The sequence below is a fragment of the Astatotilapia calliptera genome, chromosome 3 (genome assembly GCF_964374335.1).
Source record: "Astatotilapia calliptera chromosome 3, fAstCal68.1, whole genome shotgun sequence".
Taxonomy (NCBI): domain Eukaryota; kingdom Metazoa; phylum Chordata; class Actinopteri; order Cichliformes; family Cichlidae; genus Astatotilapia; species Astatotilapia calliptera.
Genome location: NC_137424.1, coordinates 84878701 through 84895308, shown reverse-complemented (window position 1 = coordinate 84895308; position 16608 = coordinate 84878701). Strand labels below are relative to the sequence as shown.

At 46.6% G+C, this 16608-nt stretch overlaps 1 protein-coding gene and 1 pseudogene across 3 annotated transcripts; both read left to right on the top strand.

Annotated features, from left to right (window-relative positions):
• The first annotated feature begins 7413 nt into the window (after positions 1-7413).
• On the top strand, positions 7414-10825 carry LOC113017407 (chymotrypsin-like protease CTRL-1). Of its 2 annotated transcripts, none has more exons than XM_080299578.1 (6): positions 7414-7550; positions 8090-8110; positions 8359-8563; positions 9363-9574; positions 9659-9777; positions 10185-10825. In XM_080299578.1, the coding sequence occupies exons 1-6, from the start codon at positions 7493-7495 to the stop codon at positions 10530-10532; spliced, it is 963 nt and encodes a 320-aa protein (XP_080155704.1). In that variant the 5' UTR covers positions 7414-7492; the 3' UTR covers positions 10533-10825. The 2 variants fall into 2 exon arrangements, with proteins under 2 accessions (XP_080155704.1, XP_080155703.1); XM_080299577.1 differs by having other exon boundaries at positions 9324-9574.
• Positions 10826-11795: 970 nt separating this feature from the next.
• Positions 11796-13144, top strand: LOC113017406 (uncharacterized; annotated as a pseudogene). The gene has a single exon (XR_013904642.1). The product of XR_013904642.1 is annotated as an uncharacterized LOC113017406 (transcript).
• Positions 13145-16608: the final 3464 nt, after the last annotated feature.

Below are 16608 nucleotides of genomic sequence, written 5' to 3'. Positions count from 1 at the left end.
GTGTAAAGCGCTTTGGGGTCCTTAGGGACTAGAAAAGCGCTATACAAATGCAGGCCATTTACCATTTCTCAACACGTTTTAGACGTGTGTCACATGTGGAAACACAAAAATGACACAAAGATTGGTTTGAGGGGCTTCCTGCGTGGAGAGTCAGCTGGTGAAAGGAAGTCCAGTCTGACCTCATTGGGTCAGTATTTCAGCAGAGCACATGGACAAAGTGGACGGTGCTGTCAGTTGGTGTTGGCTCTCTCTGTGGCATCACTTCCTGTTCCAACACACAGTGGTGCTTTTGCTGATCTGTGTAGCAAATGTAATTGAAAACTTATAGATAACTTCTTGCTTCCTCCTGTGATCTTTGTTACTCCCCTCGAGTTTAATAAAGCTCAGCTTGTTACTCAGACGCAGCCTTGACACACGCTGCAGGACTAACAATGATTTCATCAGATCAAACATTCACACAAACTTTCTGTGGACGATCAGTAAGAAAGTCTCTGATGCAGTGAATAATGAATCACTGCAATAACATGTGTGTCCTCGTTGAGTCCAATCAACCAATAAACGTCTTGCCTGAGCATCTGTTTGCTGTCAGTGATGTGCAGCTGTATTAGCTGACAGCAGCGCTGCATCTTCTGGCTCCTTCGTGACTTACAAGCAAAGCTGTGACGGTGAAGAAGAGCTGCAGTCCTACACGCCTCTCTGCAGCTCGTCGAGCCCGGAGGCCAGTACGTGTACGTGGACCCAAAAGTGCGTTTTTATAACGTTTACACGTGAAGGCATTTAAAAACAAACATAAGAAATTTAAAGACACAGGCAGCCAGTGAGGCCAGCACAGGGGCTGCTGAGCACCCTGAGTGGCTGTGAGTGAGGCTGGAGGACCTGTAACATCCAGCAGGCTCTGATGGTTCTAACAGGATATTATGGTGGACGTGTCTGTGAAGTTCTCAGTCGTCCAGGTCAGCGTTAGAAACACCTGCTGAGTTCAAACCTGAACGACTGAATAAAGAAGTGAAAGCAGCACATTCAGCTCTGTTTGACTCAGAAAGAGGACGTCACTTTGATTCAAGTCCTTCTGCCAGCAGCCGTCACGTCTCTGATAATAATGTGTCTGATTTTATCGGAGGGGGCACCTGCCCTTCAGGGAACGTTTGATATGAACTGGGTCCTGTTGGGCTGTTGTTGGTATGTGGAGCTGGTAGCTGGAGAGCTGCAGCTGTGTTAGAACAACAACTGTGCGTGTAAATAAAGTTAATGCTGAAAAGCAGGGTCACCAACCACAGGCTTATGCCTGAAATTTCCCGAGATGATGTGTCCTCCCCCCACCACCCTCTCCTCAAAACCTGAACAAAACTCAGGGCTCCAAAGCCGTGGCGTGTCCAGTGGGGTGGCCTGCCCCCCCAACCAGACTGGCCACCCCAGGTGCCACCCCGAAGCTAAAACAATAACAGTCAATCAAATATCAAATGTACGATTATGTTTTCACAGTGAAGCTCAGATATCCGAGGGTAAGTGAATGCAGCACCGGCTTCTACACTATGAGCATCACGTTAGCAAAGGTAGGAGAGCCAAGCACGAAAGAGGCACCGCAGGAAACAGTTTTTCAGCGAAAGATTAACAGGTTAACATAGCTGGACTGGCCATTTGCCCGGTGTGCTGATGACTTTTCTTTTGTAACGGCATGAACAATGAGAGGTGGTGGATTGGCCAGATGCAGGCAGATGTGTAAAAATAACTCAGTTGTTTGGTGGTGGCTATGGGGGAGCTTCCACAGAGGCCAGCAGGTGGATGAGGGAAGGGGAGGCAGGAGGAGAGCCCCGAGGCAGCCACCAGTCCGAGTGTGAACTGAACTTCAGGTAAGAAGTTATGAGCTGCAGTCTATCTGGGTCAGATATAAACCAAGTTTAGGTGGAGTTTATTTTAGTTGTGCTGACTTTTTACAGTCAGTTACAATAACTTATACTGCGTTCTAGCCAGCTTGATGGAGTTTCTATACAGCTGTGGGTGCTATGATGTTACTGATAGTGAACTTTATTTTATTCATAAGGTTAGTTAGTAGAGTTGCCAACTGTCCCGTAAAAAACGGAATCGTCCCTCATTCAGAGAAAATATTACAGGTTTCGTGTTGAGCTGAGAAGAGACACAGTTTGTCCCGGACTTTAGCTAGGATGAAAAAAGACACAAAGCTGGAGTTATTCTGTCTTTACAGCTGCCTCTTCTTCTCTCATTCTCTCCCCCCCTCCCTCTCCTGTTGCTACTTCAATCATGAAACTGATCAGTGATCAGCTGATCGTCTCTCTTGTTTGTTTATCGCCCACTTTGTGCCAGAAAGAGGAAACCAGTGGATGTCACGCTAAACAACAGCAGCACGTTTAAGCTTGATCAGCTGTTGTTAGAATGTATTTAATATTAATTTCTAGTAGGTTTTATTCAAATGTTAGTCTTTTCAGTTGTTTCTCCACTTTTTTCCTGTTTCAAAATCAAACACCAGTTTGTAAGAAGATCATCTTCTTTTTTTTAACAGGCAGATAAAGTTTTGCATTGGCTAATTTGACAATTGTATGTTTAAAATGTTCATATTTTAATATTCAAAACTGTTTTTGCCCAAAACATATGTGCACTACATGTCAGTAAAAATACTATGCAAATATTGATGTCCTTGACTGCTGAGTAAACACTGACTGATTGTATCTCTTGTACTTTATCAACGCAGTATCTAAAAACTTTGCACCGTAGTGGTTAAAATCTCATTCTAATAAGAGTTAAAAGCACATTCAGTTATTAGGTTTATAGGATTATTGAATTATGGTTAACGGTTGGTAGAATTGTTTTTAACATTATCTGCCAATTACATCTGCCACCCTTCTCCAAATCTGTGCCCCTACCTGGCCCCCCCAACAAAGATTTTCTAGACACGCCACTGCTCCAAAGCCTCTCTGAACCTCCCAGATGAGAAGCATGCGTCATCTGTTTAAGACTTCAGAGAATTCATTAAAAGGATGCCAGAACATCTCACTATACGTGCAGAACCAGATACTCCAGATGTTTGTCACAGGTGTGTTTGGCAGCACATGCGAAGAGTCGTTCATTTGCATATTAGCTTGGTAACAAACTAAATACCAAAGCAACACCGTCATCTGTAAGCTTTTTAAGGCTCAAAATGTGGTGTTAGTGTCAGGGTTACAGTTAGGTTATGGTTAGGTATAAAAGAAAGTTTCATTTAATTGACTTTATAAAAGTTTTTATCGCACGGTCCTCGGGGCCGCTGGACCGTCCAGATTTCTCCTTTGAACTTCCTGTTGAACTTATCTGCTCCTCTGCTCCTCTTCCTCCATGGTCCTCTCCTCATATACTGTATCCGATCCCTGTGACTGACGAGTTCTTGTATTAAATGAATGTGAAATATTCAGCTTCTGAGCTTTGCGGGAAGAGTGGGAGATATAAATTAATCTGAAAAACAATATATAATAAAAATGCCAATAAATTAACTAAAAAATTAACTAAGCACATTATATTAAAACCAGAGTGGCAGACAGATTCCTCATTAACATCTGGAGGGGATTTGGCCTCCACGAGACACTGAGTGCTTTTTGTGCTCCTAAGATAAACTGTGAGGTCATTCATTGTTAGCAATAAATAGCCACACAAATCTTTGTTAGTTTTAAAAGTGACACACATATTTACAGTCTCTGAAGTGTACATGCAGTCGGTGTCAGAGGAAGCTGTCTAGTCCATCCGATGTTAATATAATATTTCTTTTTTATTTTTTATTAAATGTTAAAACTATAAAATAAATTAAAACCTTTATTTCCACCACTGAAAATACCTGATTGTTTTTCTGGTGACAAATGATTACAGTTTGTTTGAATGAGAAGGACAAACACTGCTCCTTCTCAATGCCTAACGCCACCTATTGTTTAGGCACCACTGGACCGCCACAGGTTTACATGTGGTGTTAAAATCTCCCAAGCTCTATACTATCTTCCCTCCTTCGTACACCTGTATGTAAAAAATAAAATAGCCCTGTGTTTCTCTGCGTCAGTGTTGGGACGCCCCTCATGCTGTGTGTCTGGTCCTGTGTGTTTTTGTTAGATTTTGCCCAGTTCAGGTCTTGTGTGGTTTTTCTGTCCAGCAATAAAGCTGCTTTTTCGCTCCCGCCTCAGTTGAGTCTGCATTTGCGTCCTTTTCCTGCCTGCACACAGCCGTCACATGACACAATCTGTCCTGTGTGAACATCGTCAACAACGAGTGATGCTGTTAGACCTGTTTTATTGGCCTGACGGTGGGATGTCTGTGTGTTTCTGAGAAGCTGAACACAAGATTTTTGTTTTACTTTTTGCAGAATAAGTGTTTTAAAACACAAAGTCCAGAGTTCATCCAAAGAACACTGCTCACTGACAGTACGTGTCATTGTTGTCAGAGTGTTGGAGGAGAAACCGACTAACTCTGCAGAAACATGGTGGACACAGGTGATAATGACACATGAAAGAAGAGAACTGACTAACACAATATGGCTGTGATAAGCATCAGGTGAGGTCGACTGCAGAAAAATGTGCATTTGTTATACTTTGAGAGGGATTTTGATGAAAACCACTGGTGTGCCTCAACATAACCCGCAGTAACACTGATAAGACCGACTTTGTGTTGAAGCACACAGCCGGCTGTATTTCAGACAAAGTTCCCAGAATTCGTGCTTTAAAATACAAATTTCTGTTGATGAATTTGAAGTGATTACAACATAATGCTGTGCAGATGTGACCCACCACCTGCTTTTCCCTGTGTGGATGTCTGTGTGGCACTGAATTTAAATCAGTCACACAGTCAACCAAAAGCTGAAGCTCTGTTAGCACCTCGTGCTGTGAACAAGCATAAGAACGACATTCTGAACAGCAGATCTAGAGTTTTATGGTGTGACGAACACCTCTCTCTAACATTTCTCATTTATAGCAGCTGTTCTCTTACTCATCTGCCTCCCTCCTGCTTCTGTGTGTGTACATGTTTACATGTCTCTGTGGGGACCAACAGCCCTCATGGGGACATTTTGAAACTCAAATTTTTTGTTTTAGGGTCAGAGTTACAGTTGGGTTATGGTTAGGAATTTAAAACAGCATGGCTCAGTTTACCTGGTTTCTCATTGAATTTGTTCTGACTCTAAGTCGGCTGTGCTGTAAACTTTAGGAATTAATCTAAAAAGGAGAAAGAACCAATTTCAAACATGTCTCTCTGTCTGTCTCAGCAGAAGAGTAATTTTTCATTTTTGTTTTTATCCTTTTCCAAAGGGAGACTATATTCTCAGACCATGAAATTGTTAGAATATCACCTCAAATGAAACAATTCCACCTCTCAATCAGAGTTTCTCACTTTATTTACAGTCACACATAACATGTGAGGCGAGCTTGTATTGCCTGGATTTATTATCCTTCAAACTTGTCTCTGTATATAGTAATTATATTTGATGCCATGTGTTATAAGTTTGTATTAAAATACAACTTTATGGACGATTTATTAGAGGCCTGATTTTTGGGGGTGGGGCTTTATTGTCCAGTTGTTAACAAAGGAGCATTGACACATTGTTCCTCCTAACTCCTTGTCGTCACTCGTGTAGGACCCCACCGATGGGCCGGAACAGGCCGTCATTCGATGACAAAAATAATCCAAGGTCTCTATTTGCTGAAATACACTCATAACAAAGAAAGTCCCTACAAAACCCCAGAAAATTATCAGTGTATCTGTGGCGAGGCGTGGTCGACGGTGCGGCTGCAGGGTAGGCCAACGCACCTGCAGGTCACAAAGACTGAACTGGGTCCTGTCATGTTGTTGCTATGTGGAGCTGGTAGCTGGAGAGCTGCAGCTGTGTGTTAGAACAACAACTGTGCGTGTAAATAAAGTTAATGCTGAACAGCGTGAGCCTGTGGTTGGAGATTTTCCCGAGATGATGTGTCCTCCCCACTGTCCTCCCTCCACCACCGTCTCCTCAAAACCTGAACAAAACTCAGGGCTCCAAAGCCTCTCTGAACCTCCCAGATGAGAAGCATGCGTCATCTGTTTAAGACTTCAGAGAATTCATTAAAAGGATGCCAGAACATCTCACTATACGTGCAGAACCAGATACTCCAGATGTTTGTCACAGGTGTGTTTGGCAGCACATGCGAAGAGTCGTTCATTTGCATATTAGCTTGGTAACAAACTAAATACCAAAGCAACACGGTCATCTGTAAGCTCATCCATCTGTTATGTTACCCTGTCAGTCCACTTTGAAAAATATTATTAATCTCTAGCTTAATCGTGGCTGTTTTCCTTTAAAAAGACCTGTGTGTCCACAAACTCTGCCTACCTCCCTCTAGAAGTGGCTGTTGTTGAGTAACCTGGACGTCTCCTCGTCACACTTTGTGTTTTGCTTCAAAACCAGCTCAAACCCCATGAGAGCAAAGCCGTGGGAGCTCTGGTGGACCTGCTCAGTGTGTCCTTTGGTGTGTGATGCTGGGTGCTGGCAGTGTTTGGGTCAGTGTTGAACTTCCATGAAAGAGTGCCGTGGTCAGTGCTTTCTACTCTGTCTTGGTACAAAACTGACATTTGATGACATTACAGCAAACTAAATATGGCTTTTTGAGCACCTTCCTGCTTTGAGTAGCACTTTCTAGAGTCTCAAACTCGCAGCCCCGTCACTCCTACTGGTGGCTCGTATGTTGGCGTGAAGAAATATAAAGCAGTTTAGCCGTTGAAGAGACTTTTTGTTTGTTGTTGAGTGCGACGTTAAAATATGTTCTTTAAATGATTTAGTATGAACAGAGAGCGCAGACATTGCAGAGCAAAAACAAAAGGAAACCTGTCTCAGGGCTTTCTGATAGAAACAAATAAAATGTGTTGCCAGCTGCTGCACCCGTAAGAGACCGAAAACCAAAACAAAGATACGACACCTGGGACGGACACCCAGCAGGAGATGGAGGGAGACCCCGGGGACAATCCAGCCCCTGCATCCCAGGGAGGGGCTGAAGTGTCCAGAGGGGAGAGGTGACCATGTCCCACTGGGGCCAAGGGCCAGCCAGCCCCTGATCCACCCACCCACTAGTGACCCACACAAAGACATAAAGACCCATGTGCACACAGTGCCCCCCCCCCCCTCTCTCTCTCCTGTGGTGTTAATTTAACAGGATTATTTGTAACCTACAAAGTGTCATGTTTGCCCCAAAGTGTGCGTAACAAATCCCAAAAACATGACGGCAGTAACAAACTGATCAGGGCTGATTGCAGTCTGCAGACTTTACCTGCTACTGTAGGGTCTACCTTACAGCATAAAGCAGCACCAGCTGACTGTTGCTGTGATTGAAAAACCTGCTCCAACTTTCAGTGCCTCGAGCTGCAGTCCAAACAGCACAAAGACCAACGAGTCTGACCGGATTCTTTGGTGGGGCCCTGATGACTTCTAGAAACAGGTGGAGCTGAACATACATCTCACATATTTAAAGTCTACGGTGAGCTGAAACAGCTGCAGTTAACCATGGCTCTGCAGCAGTTTGTGTGCTGCGTCACTGTGCTGATCATTTTCTTCTGCAAAGGTGAGAAACTGTTTGAATTTCCTTCCTCTCATTGCTGAGGTTTTATCAGGGCTGGAAGAAGAATGAGATTAATTACAGGTACGAATGTTTCTAAACGAAATGTTGCTGCTGGATACAAGGAAAGAGTCCATTTAGCATTAATGTCATTCAGCATCGTATTTAATATGATAATGTAATGAAGTCACAGTCAGCGGACGTCTTCACTCTTTATTTGATATCAACAGCTTCTTTTACAGACGTGTTGTTGCGTTCGTTAGTTTACTTTGTTGTGTTGGATTTCTAACAGTTGATGATATTCAGCAGAGAGTAACTTTATATTACAGTTACTGATGTTTGAGTAAACTGAGAACATGTATTTGGTGAGGAACACCGATGCCAGAGCTTTGATGCCAGAGTAACGACACAGGCGACTCTGACCTTCATCAAGGTTGTAACTGCAGTCAGCTTTAAAGTGTTGTGTTTAGTGTGATCGGTTCTTCGAGTTGAAGAAAACCATCACTGCTCACTTTCACAGGTTTGTCTGTGTTTCTCATTTTCAGGTTGTGACTCACAGCAGCCCGGTAAGCATCCAAAGACATTTAACCCGTCTTCCTTCTGTCAGCTGGACAGCAATGAGCACATAGAAAACTGAAATGATTTTTGTTCTGACACAGAGGAGGGACGTCTGTGGATCACATGTAAAGCACAGTCTGATGTTAGAGTAACTTCCACATGAATGTCAGAGCTCAGGATCTCCCAGCAGAGCGTTGATCAGTGTTTTCTCTCTCAGTGGTTTTAATGTTTAGCTGTGCTCTCTCTGCTTTGTCAGCATGTGGCAGCAGGGCTGTGAACAGCAGCATCGCAGGAGTTGGTGTCGCTGCAGCAGGAAGTTGGCCCTGGTTCGCTGATATAAGAGTTGATGGAGGGCCTCCACTCATTAATGTTGGTCTTGGAGATCTGCCTACCAGTTTTGGGTTTGGAGGGTCTCTGATCAACGACCAGTGGGTGCTGACAGCTGCATCCACCATGTCACTGTGAGTCAGTGCTGCCAGTTTACACTTTGTTGAATATGATGATGAAGGTGAAGTGTAGCATTCATGTGCACTAGAGATATTTTATTTCCTCACTTCTTCTAACATTTAAAAACAGCAGCTGCTGCCCAAAGTGCTGAACTGCAAAGTTGTCTGCACAACAATCAAACCAGACGCCACATTAGTTTAATCTAAACTATAAAGTCATTTCATAGATGTCCTTGTATTTGAGAAGCATTGATTTTTCTGTCCACTGATGACAGAAGATGGCCTCACGTCACAGTCACAGTCAGTTCAACAACATGTAAACAGATGTTACATGAGCTCTGTGGCTGATATCCACACCCTGCACTCTGTAATGCTGGCATTCAAAGAGACCTTCAGGATCAGCAGAAGTTGACTTTGATGTCTGATAATATTTTGTGTCTTCCTGGTGAATACTCCAGCTGTACACTCACCCACAGAGACACAAACTGCACAGTTTGTGTGTTTGCTGATGCTTGTTGAGCTCGCTCCTCTTCTCAAACACTAGATCTCCATGCAGCACCTGAAACATGAACGCACTCAGTGCTGTGGATGAATCTGGCCATCAGTGTTAATTACTTATTCATGTAACGAGCCAGCAGGTTCAACCACCTGTGCACGCACACACACAGAAACACACACACAACAAAGGCCTGAAAGGAAACTCGTGGCATCGACTGCTTTGCCCTGTGCTGATGATCAGCATGAGGCACAATAAAAATATCTGTTGTGTGTGAAGGAATTTCAGTAGCAGGGTGGTCTATCTGGGCGGGAACAGGTACTCAGGTCCAAACCCAAATGAAGTGAGTCGCACAGTGGTAAACATCACCTACCATCCTGGCTTCAACTCGTCGACTCGTGAGAACGACATTTGTCTTCTGAAGCTGTCGGCTCCTGTCAATTTCACAGACTACATTCGGCCGATCTGCTTAGCCTCACAAAACAGCACCTTCAACAATGAGACCAGCAGCTGGGCCATCGGCTTTGATGGTAAATCATAAAATATTTATTGTATTTTACAGCATTGTGTTGGAGTCTTTAGAACAACCTGATGTTTAAATTCTCTACAACTAGGAATCAGAAATAACCTGCTGGAGGCAAACGTACCAATAGTGGGAAACAATGAGTGCAAAGCCAGCTATCCACGGGTCCCAGACAGCATCATCTGTACTGGAAGGATAGATTCATGTTTGGTGAGCACAAGTTTATTTCTTATAATCTGTTGTTGACAGTCACTGAGATAATCTCACCTTTAGTCACACTTTGCTTGTTTTGCTGTAATTGACCATAAATATTAATATTCATGTTTATCAAAGGTTGTTTTTTCTAAAGCCTCTAATTTATTTGATGAAACTGATTACTTTAAACGAGCTGTCTGAAACTTTCTGTCTGTGGAATCGTCACTTTCATTGCACCAAAGCAGCTGAAGTGGATTCACAGTGGTTCATGTTTCCTAACTGGACAGACTGATATCCATGAAGTGTTACTAACTGTGTTATACTTGGACGATCCATTTATTTATTACTTCATTTATTTCAGCAGTTTGTAACAAAACTACCAACAAACTGTCCTGATAACTTTCATCACTGTCTTTCCACAGCTTAGTGTTGGGGCACCACTGATGACTCAGAGTGGATCCGTCTGGCTGCAGAGTGGAGTTCTCATTGTGCCTGGATGCTCTGCACGTCCTTCAACCTACACTCCTGTGTCCCAGTACCAGCAATGGATCAGCGACACAGTTACCGCTCCTCCCACTGCTCCTCCCACTGCTCCTTCCACCGCTCCTCCCACTGCTCCTCCCACTTCCCCTCCCACCGCTCCTCCCACTTCCCCGACATGTGTGGGTGTGTTTTGCAGTGGTGAAAACCTGATCCACTTCACTCACTTCACCTCACTGTGTGTTCTCGTTGTGTTGCTCCATGTGTTTGCTGCAACTGTTGGAAACTAGATCAACACATTTACTCAAGTTCAAACATGAAGAACTTTACCTGACATGTTACTTTATAACTTTAGGAACCTTTGATTTCACCGTATTTATGGACATCAGGAGGGTTTTCTTATTAGCACAGTTATTATTTTTATGTGATTATTTTCTCCATACATCTGTCTGTATTTGCTTTACTGTCATTATGAAATGAAGCCTTCTTACATAATCCTGAGCAGTGAGATGTTGTTATCACACACTTATTTCTGTTGTTTGCTCAAAATCTTTAACTAACCTATTAAAATCTTTTGAAATCCTTTGTGTCTGTGTGTGCCTGTTTGTCTGTGTGTATATGTCAGGTCGGGTCTTAGACTCCACCTCTCTGGGAACTCCCAGGCGCTCCAAGGCCTGTCTCCCCTCACCACACTCCCTGCCGGTGACTGATGCCCTCAGGGGTCGGTGCATTGGTGGTTCTTGGTGTCCGGGGCTGGGCGCTCAGGTATGTACCGGCTCACTCCTGGTGGCTACCTGGCGGGGCCTGGCGCCTGTTGCTCGGTCAGGCCTCCTCCGGGGTGCGGGGGGCCCTCGGGCCTCCGGCTCGGTTCACTCTGGCACAGCTGGCTGCCGGCAGAGACGGCGGGCACGCCGGTGCAGCCCCCTCTAGCTTCTGCTCGGTGGCTACTGGGTGACGCCTCGTCTGGGGATCCTCAGCCCTTCCCATGAGGGTGGCACGGATGCCCCTCCGGTGGTCCTCCGTGGGCTCTCACACTCTGGGGCCTCTGGATGTCTGGGGCCTGGATCTCCTCCATACCTGCTTCATGCCCTGGGGGACGGGGCTATGGCTCTCTACATCCTCTTGCAGGCCATTACATGTGGAAACCATTTGAATACAAGCGCGCTGATCCACACAGGTGTGCACACGGGTGTTCACTGCTCGTAGACTTAAATTACACGTTTCTTGGCTGCTACTTCAAAGCACATTGTGCGCTGTGTGTCCTGCGTGCTGCACAACAACATTGAATATTTAGTATTTACTGCTGTTTACACTTAGCTAGATTAATGCGATGGTGTTGTGTTTAGTATGTTGCTTTGTTTTTTTTTGCTTGTTTTCTATTCTTCTCCTCTCAACAGGTGATCCAGGAGATTTTTTCTCCCCCTTTCTCACTGTCCCTCTCCCCTTCTGTTGTTCTTTTCCTTCCTCTTTCTCTCTCCCTTTCCTATCCCTCACTCATGTCTGTCCCGTCTGTAACAACTGAAAATAAAAAAATAAAATAAATAAAAAAATAAAAAACAAGACGAGGCAAAAAGTACAACCTGATGACTCAAGTGATACCCTTATATGGCTTTGGGATCCTTCTTTACATCCTTTACATCATACATAAGCTGACATGTAGGGGGAAGACTAATAAACCAGGGAAGAACTCTGCAGTAACCGTGGGAACCAGGACGAACACAATCATTGCTAATGAGCTTGCCAGGCTGCAGGAGAGACTTCTCCAACCTGAAGAGATGATGGAGAGGATTGTGTCCAGGAGGAACAATAGTTCTGGGAGTGGTAGACGAAGGAGGAGTAAAACCACCACGTCAAAAAAGGAGGAGAAATTACTCAGGCAGCTGAGACAGATCACACAGCTTATTCAAGAGAGCAGATTGGAGGGAGCCTCCCCAGAGATGGAGGCCGAGGAGGTCCCATACGGTGCAGACTGGGAAGGTTACCCAGAGGAGACCTACCCAGAGTATGATGAACCCTGCCTCAGACGTGGGTTTAAGACGGTTAAACTAGAGGAACCCCCCACACAGCCCACCGCTGAGGCCCTAGCAGAGAGGATGGAGCAAGAGGAGGAAGAGGTCATGGCAAGGAAACTTTCCATAGTGCGAGAGGAAGAGGAAGAGGAAGAGGAGGACACAGAAGCACAAGATGATGAGGATGAAGAGGAAGTAGAGGAGGGAATAGAAGAAGCTATGTAGAGGAAGACATAGATGAGGAAGAGGATGGTGAGGAGGAGGCAGAGAAAAGGCACTTGCTCCGTCCTCCATCATCCCAGCCAGGTCCTGAAAGAACGACAACAAGAGTTGGTTTGGAGGTGAAGAAAGAGCTGCAGTGTAACAATAGCAGGAAGAAGCAAGTCAGCTTCAGCGAGCACAAGGATGTCTTCCACTACCCTAAAGAGGACACTTACGAGGATGGGCAAGAGGACAAGGAAGATCAGATGGAGGAGGAGGACGAGGACACAGAAGTGGAAGAAGAGGAGGAAGCTGATGAAGATGACCCAGTGATGGAGGCAGAGAGCCTGCAGTTCAGCTGTGATGGCAGTTCAAATCCAGAGGAGGAAGCAGAGGAGGATATAGAAGGCAATATTTTAATGTCAGCAAACGTGGAGGGGGAGGGTCGAATCTCTGCAGACACACCCAAGGAAGTCGGGGTGAGCGGCCTGAGGATGCGGGACAGGAGGGAGACATAAGGACTTTTCCTGCTTCTGAAATGCATTTGAAAACAGACAGTGAACTCAGACTTGTGTTACTATTACTTCCTTATATGTTTAAACCATGAAATCCAAACTAAACAGAGGCATGCAGTTATGTTCTTAAGTGATACTTTTGTACAAATAAATGTTTCCTTTGAAAAACCTTTGAAATCTTCTTTTGTGGTGGAATTTTTTGTATATTTCCCATCTGTCCTCAGACTGTGGTTAAAGGTAACTACACTGCCTATACCACATGCAAAGAAGGCAGGAAGTAGCACTAGCAGGTCTAACAAGGCCACTACTTGTGCTACACCAGTACTACACGGACACTGAGGGAGTTCTCTCACACACAGGTAAGTGAACATGTCTCGTTCCTCGCCCACTTAGAATAAGACACTGGCGAGACAGAGAGTGTAGTGGTAAAGAGAACGGCAGAGACGCTGAATTTAATCCTTTAAACCAGGGGGGTCCAAACTCTGGCCCGTGGGCCAACTGCGGCCCGCGGTCCATTTTTAATTGGCCCGCAAGTAATTTTATAAATAGAATAACATATGGCCCGCACTTCAACTTTTGCTTGATTGTATTGCACTTCTTAGTTTTAACACCAGGAGGAGCTACTGGTGATCAAGGTAGTTGCTCCACCAAAAAGGACAATCACAGAAGAAATTTACCCCAAGTTACTAAACAGGTCAAAACCAAAGAAGCGAAAGGTGGATGGTGAGTGCAGAAAATTTCAGACACGGTGGGAGAGTGAATATTTCTTCAAAGAATTCAAGTGTGTCTGTTTGATCTGCACTGAGACTGTGGCAGTTATGAAAGAGGATAATGTACGACGTCATCATGAAACCAAACATCAGGCCTGTGCATCCGACACTGGTGCTGAGCCAGAGCAGAAAGCAAAGGGTAGCTCTCCTGCAGGGTCACAGCAACAGTATTTATTTCATGCTCAAAAGGTCCAGGAAAAGGCTCCGATAGCCGCTATGAGGTCGCCCAACTCATCACAAGACATGGCGAGCCTTTCTCAGATGGAGACCTCATAAAACACGGCCTCGTTAAAGTCACCGAAATAATGTGGAAACAGTGCAGGACTTCAACAACGTCAGCGTGTCCAGAAATCCAGTCGTGCGACGCACTGAAGACTCGTCGGCCAACATTAAACTGCACCTGTCTGATAAAGCTGTGCTTTTGATGTTTACTCCATCGCAGGTGATGAGAGCACCGACGCCACAGACGCCACACAGCTGCTATTTTTTTGCGGGGAGTGGACGAGAGCACGAGCGCTTTAAAAATATATCCCACAGTACCCGTGTGTTAATGTGCAGGTACACGTGCTTCAAATATCAACAATGTGCATCAATTCTGTCACTACTCTGCTTTTGCGCACCGAGGGAACATGCATTCTCCAAAACCATGTGACTATCACACCTGTCAAACAGTTAGACAGGAACTGAGCTTTTATACCAGGTACAAGAGGTTTGCAGAGCAGCTGATCGAAGAGGGACACAAGGAAGCAGAGAGGAGGAGAGAGGAGGCAAAAGAGGAGGTGCAGAGGAGAGTGAAGGTGGAGACAGGAGGTGCAGAGGAGAGTGAAGGTGGAGACAGGAGGTGCAGAGGAGAGTGAAGGTGGTGACAGGAGGTGCAGAGGAGAGTGAAGGTGGTGACAGAGGAGGTGCAGAGGAGAGTGAAGGTGGTGACAGAGGAGGTGCAGAGGAGAGTGAAGGTGGAGACAGGAGGTGCAGAGGAGAGTGAAGGTGGAGACAGGAGGTGCAGAGGAGAGTGAAGGTGGTGACAGGAGGTGCAGAGGAGAGTGAAGGTGGTGACAGAGGAGGTGCAGAGGAGAGTGAAGGTGGTGACAGAGGAGGTGCAGAGGAGAGTGAAGGTGGTGACAGAGGAGGTGCAGAGGAGAGTGAAGGTGGAGACGGAGGAGGTGCAGAGGAGAGTGAAGGTGGTGACAGGAGGTGCAGAGGAGAGTGAAGGTGGAGACGGAGGTGGTGCAGAGGAGAGTGAAGGTGGTGACAGAGGAGGTGCAGAGGAGAGTGAAGGTGGAGACGGAGGAGGTGCAGAGGAGAGTGAAGGTGGTGACAGAGGAGGTGCAGAGGAGAGTGAAGGTGGTGACAGAGGAGGTGCAGAGGAGAGTGAAGGTGGAGACGGAGGAGGTGCAGAGGAGAGTGAAGGTGGTGACAGAGGAGGTGCAGAGGAGAGTGAAGGTGGAGACGGAGGTGGTGCAGAGGAGAGTGAAGGTGGTGACAGAGGAGGTGCAGAGGAGAGTGAAGGTGGTGACAGAGGAGGTGCAGAGGAGAGTGAAGGTGGAGACGGAGGAGGTGCAGAGGAGAGTGAAGGTGGAGACGGAGGAGGTGCAGAGGAGAGTGAAGGTGGTGACAGGAGGTGCAGAGGAGAGTGAAGGTGGAGACGGAGGAGGTGCAGAGGAGAGTGAAGGTGGTGACAGAGGTGCAGAGGAGAGTGAAGGTGGAGACGGAGGAGGTGCAGAGGAGAGTGAAGGTGGTGACAGGAGGTGCAGAGGAGAGTGAAGGTGGAGACGGAGGAGGTGCAGAGGAGAGTGAAGGTGGTGACAGGAGGTGCAGAGGAGAGTGAAGGTGGTGACAGGAGGTGCAGAGGAGAGTGAAGGTGGAGACGGAGGAGGTGCAGAGGAGAGTGAAGGTGGAGACGGAGGAGGTGCAGAGGAGAGTGAAGGTGGTGACAGAGGAGGTGCAGAGGAGAGCGAAGGTGGTGACAGGAGGTGCAGAGGAGAGCGAAGGTGGTGACAGAGGAGGTGCAGAGGAGAGCGAAGGTGGTGACAGGAGGTGCAGAGGAGAGTGAAGGTGGAGACGGAGGAGGTGCAGAGGAGAGTGAAGGTGGTGACGGAGGAGGTGCAGAGGAGAGTGAAGGTGGAGACGGAGGAGGTGCAGAGGAGAGTGAAGGTGGTGACAGGAGGTGCAGAGGAGAGTGAAGGTGGAGACGGAGGAGGTGCAGAGGAGAGTGAAGGTGGTGACAGAGGAGGTACAGAGGAGAGTGAAGGTGGAGACGGAGGAGGTGCAGAGGAGAGTGAAGGTGGAGACGGAGGAGGTGCAGAGGAGAGTGAAGGTGGTGACAGAGGAGGTGCAGAGGAGAGTGAAGGTGGTGACAGAGGTGCAGAGGAGAGTGAAGGTGGAGACGGAGGAGGTGCAGAGGAGAGTGAAGGTGGTGACAGGAGGTGCAGAGGAGAGTGAAGGTGGAGACGGAGGAGGTGCAGAGGAGAGTGAAGGTGGTGACAGGAGGTGCAGAGGAGAGTGAAGGTGGTGACAGGAGGTGCAGAGGAGAGTGAAGGTGGAGACGGAGGAGGTGCAGAGGAGAGTGAAGGTGGAGACGGAGGAGGTGCAGAGGAGAGTGAAGGTGGTGACAGAGGAGGTGCAGAGGAGAGTGAAGGTGGAGACGGAGGAGGTGCAGAGGAGAGTGAAGGTGGTGACAGGAGGTGCAGAGGAGAGTGAAGGTGGAGACGGAGGTGGTGCAGAGGAGAGTGAAGGTGGTGACAGAGGAGGTGCAGACGAGAGTGAAGGTGGAGACGGAGGAGGTGCAGAGGAGAGTGAAGGTGGTGACAGAGGAGGTGCAGAGGAGAGTGAAGGTGGTGACAGAGGAGGTGCAGAGGAGAGTGAAGGTGG

What these genes read in the sequence shown, in the direction of transcription:
- LOC113017407 (XM_080299577.1), top strand. Translation starts at nt 7,493, where the DNA reads ATGGCTCTGCAGCAGTTTGTGTGCTGCGTCACTGTGCTGATCATTTTC. An exon ending in CTGGGCCATCGGCTTTGATG is followed by an intron (nt 9,575 to 9,658) that starts GTAAATCATAAA and finishes CTCTACAACTAG; the next exon opens with GAATCAGAAATAACCTGCTG. An exon ending in GAAGGATAGATTCATGTTTG is followed by an intron (nt 9,778 to 10,184) that starts GTGAGCACAAGT and finishes GTCTTTCCACAG; the next exon opens with CTTAGTGTTGGGGCACCACT.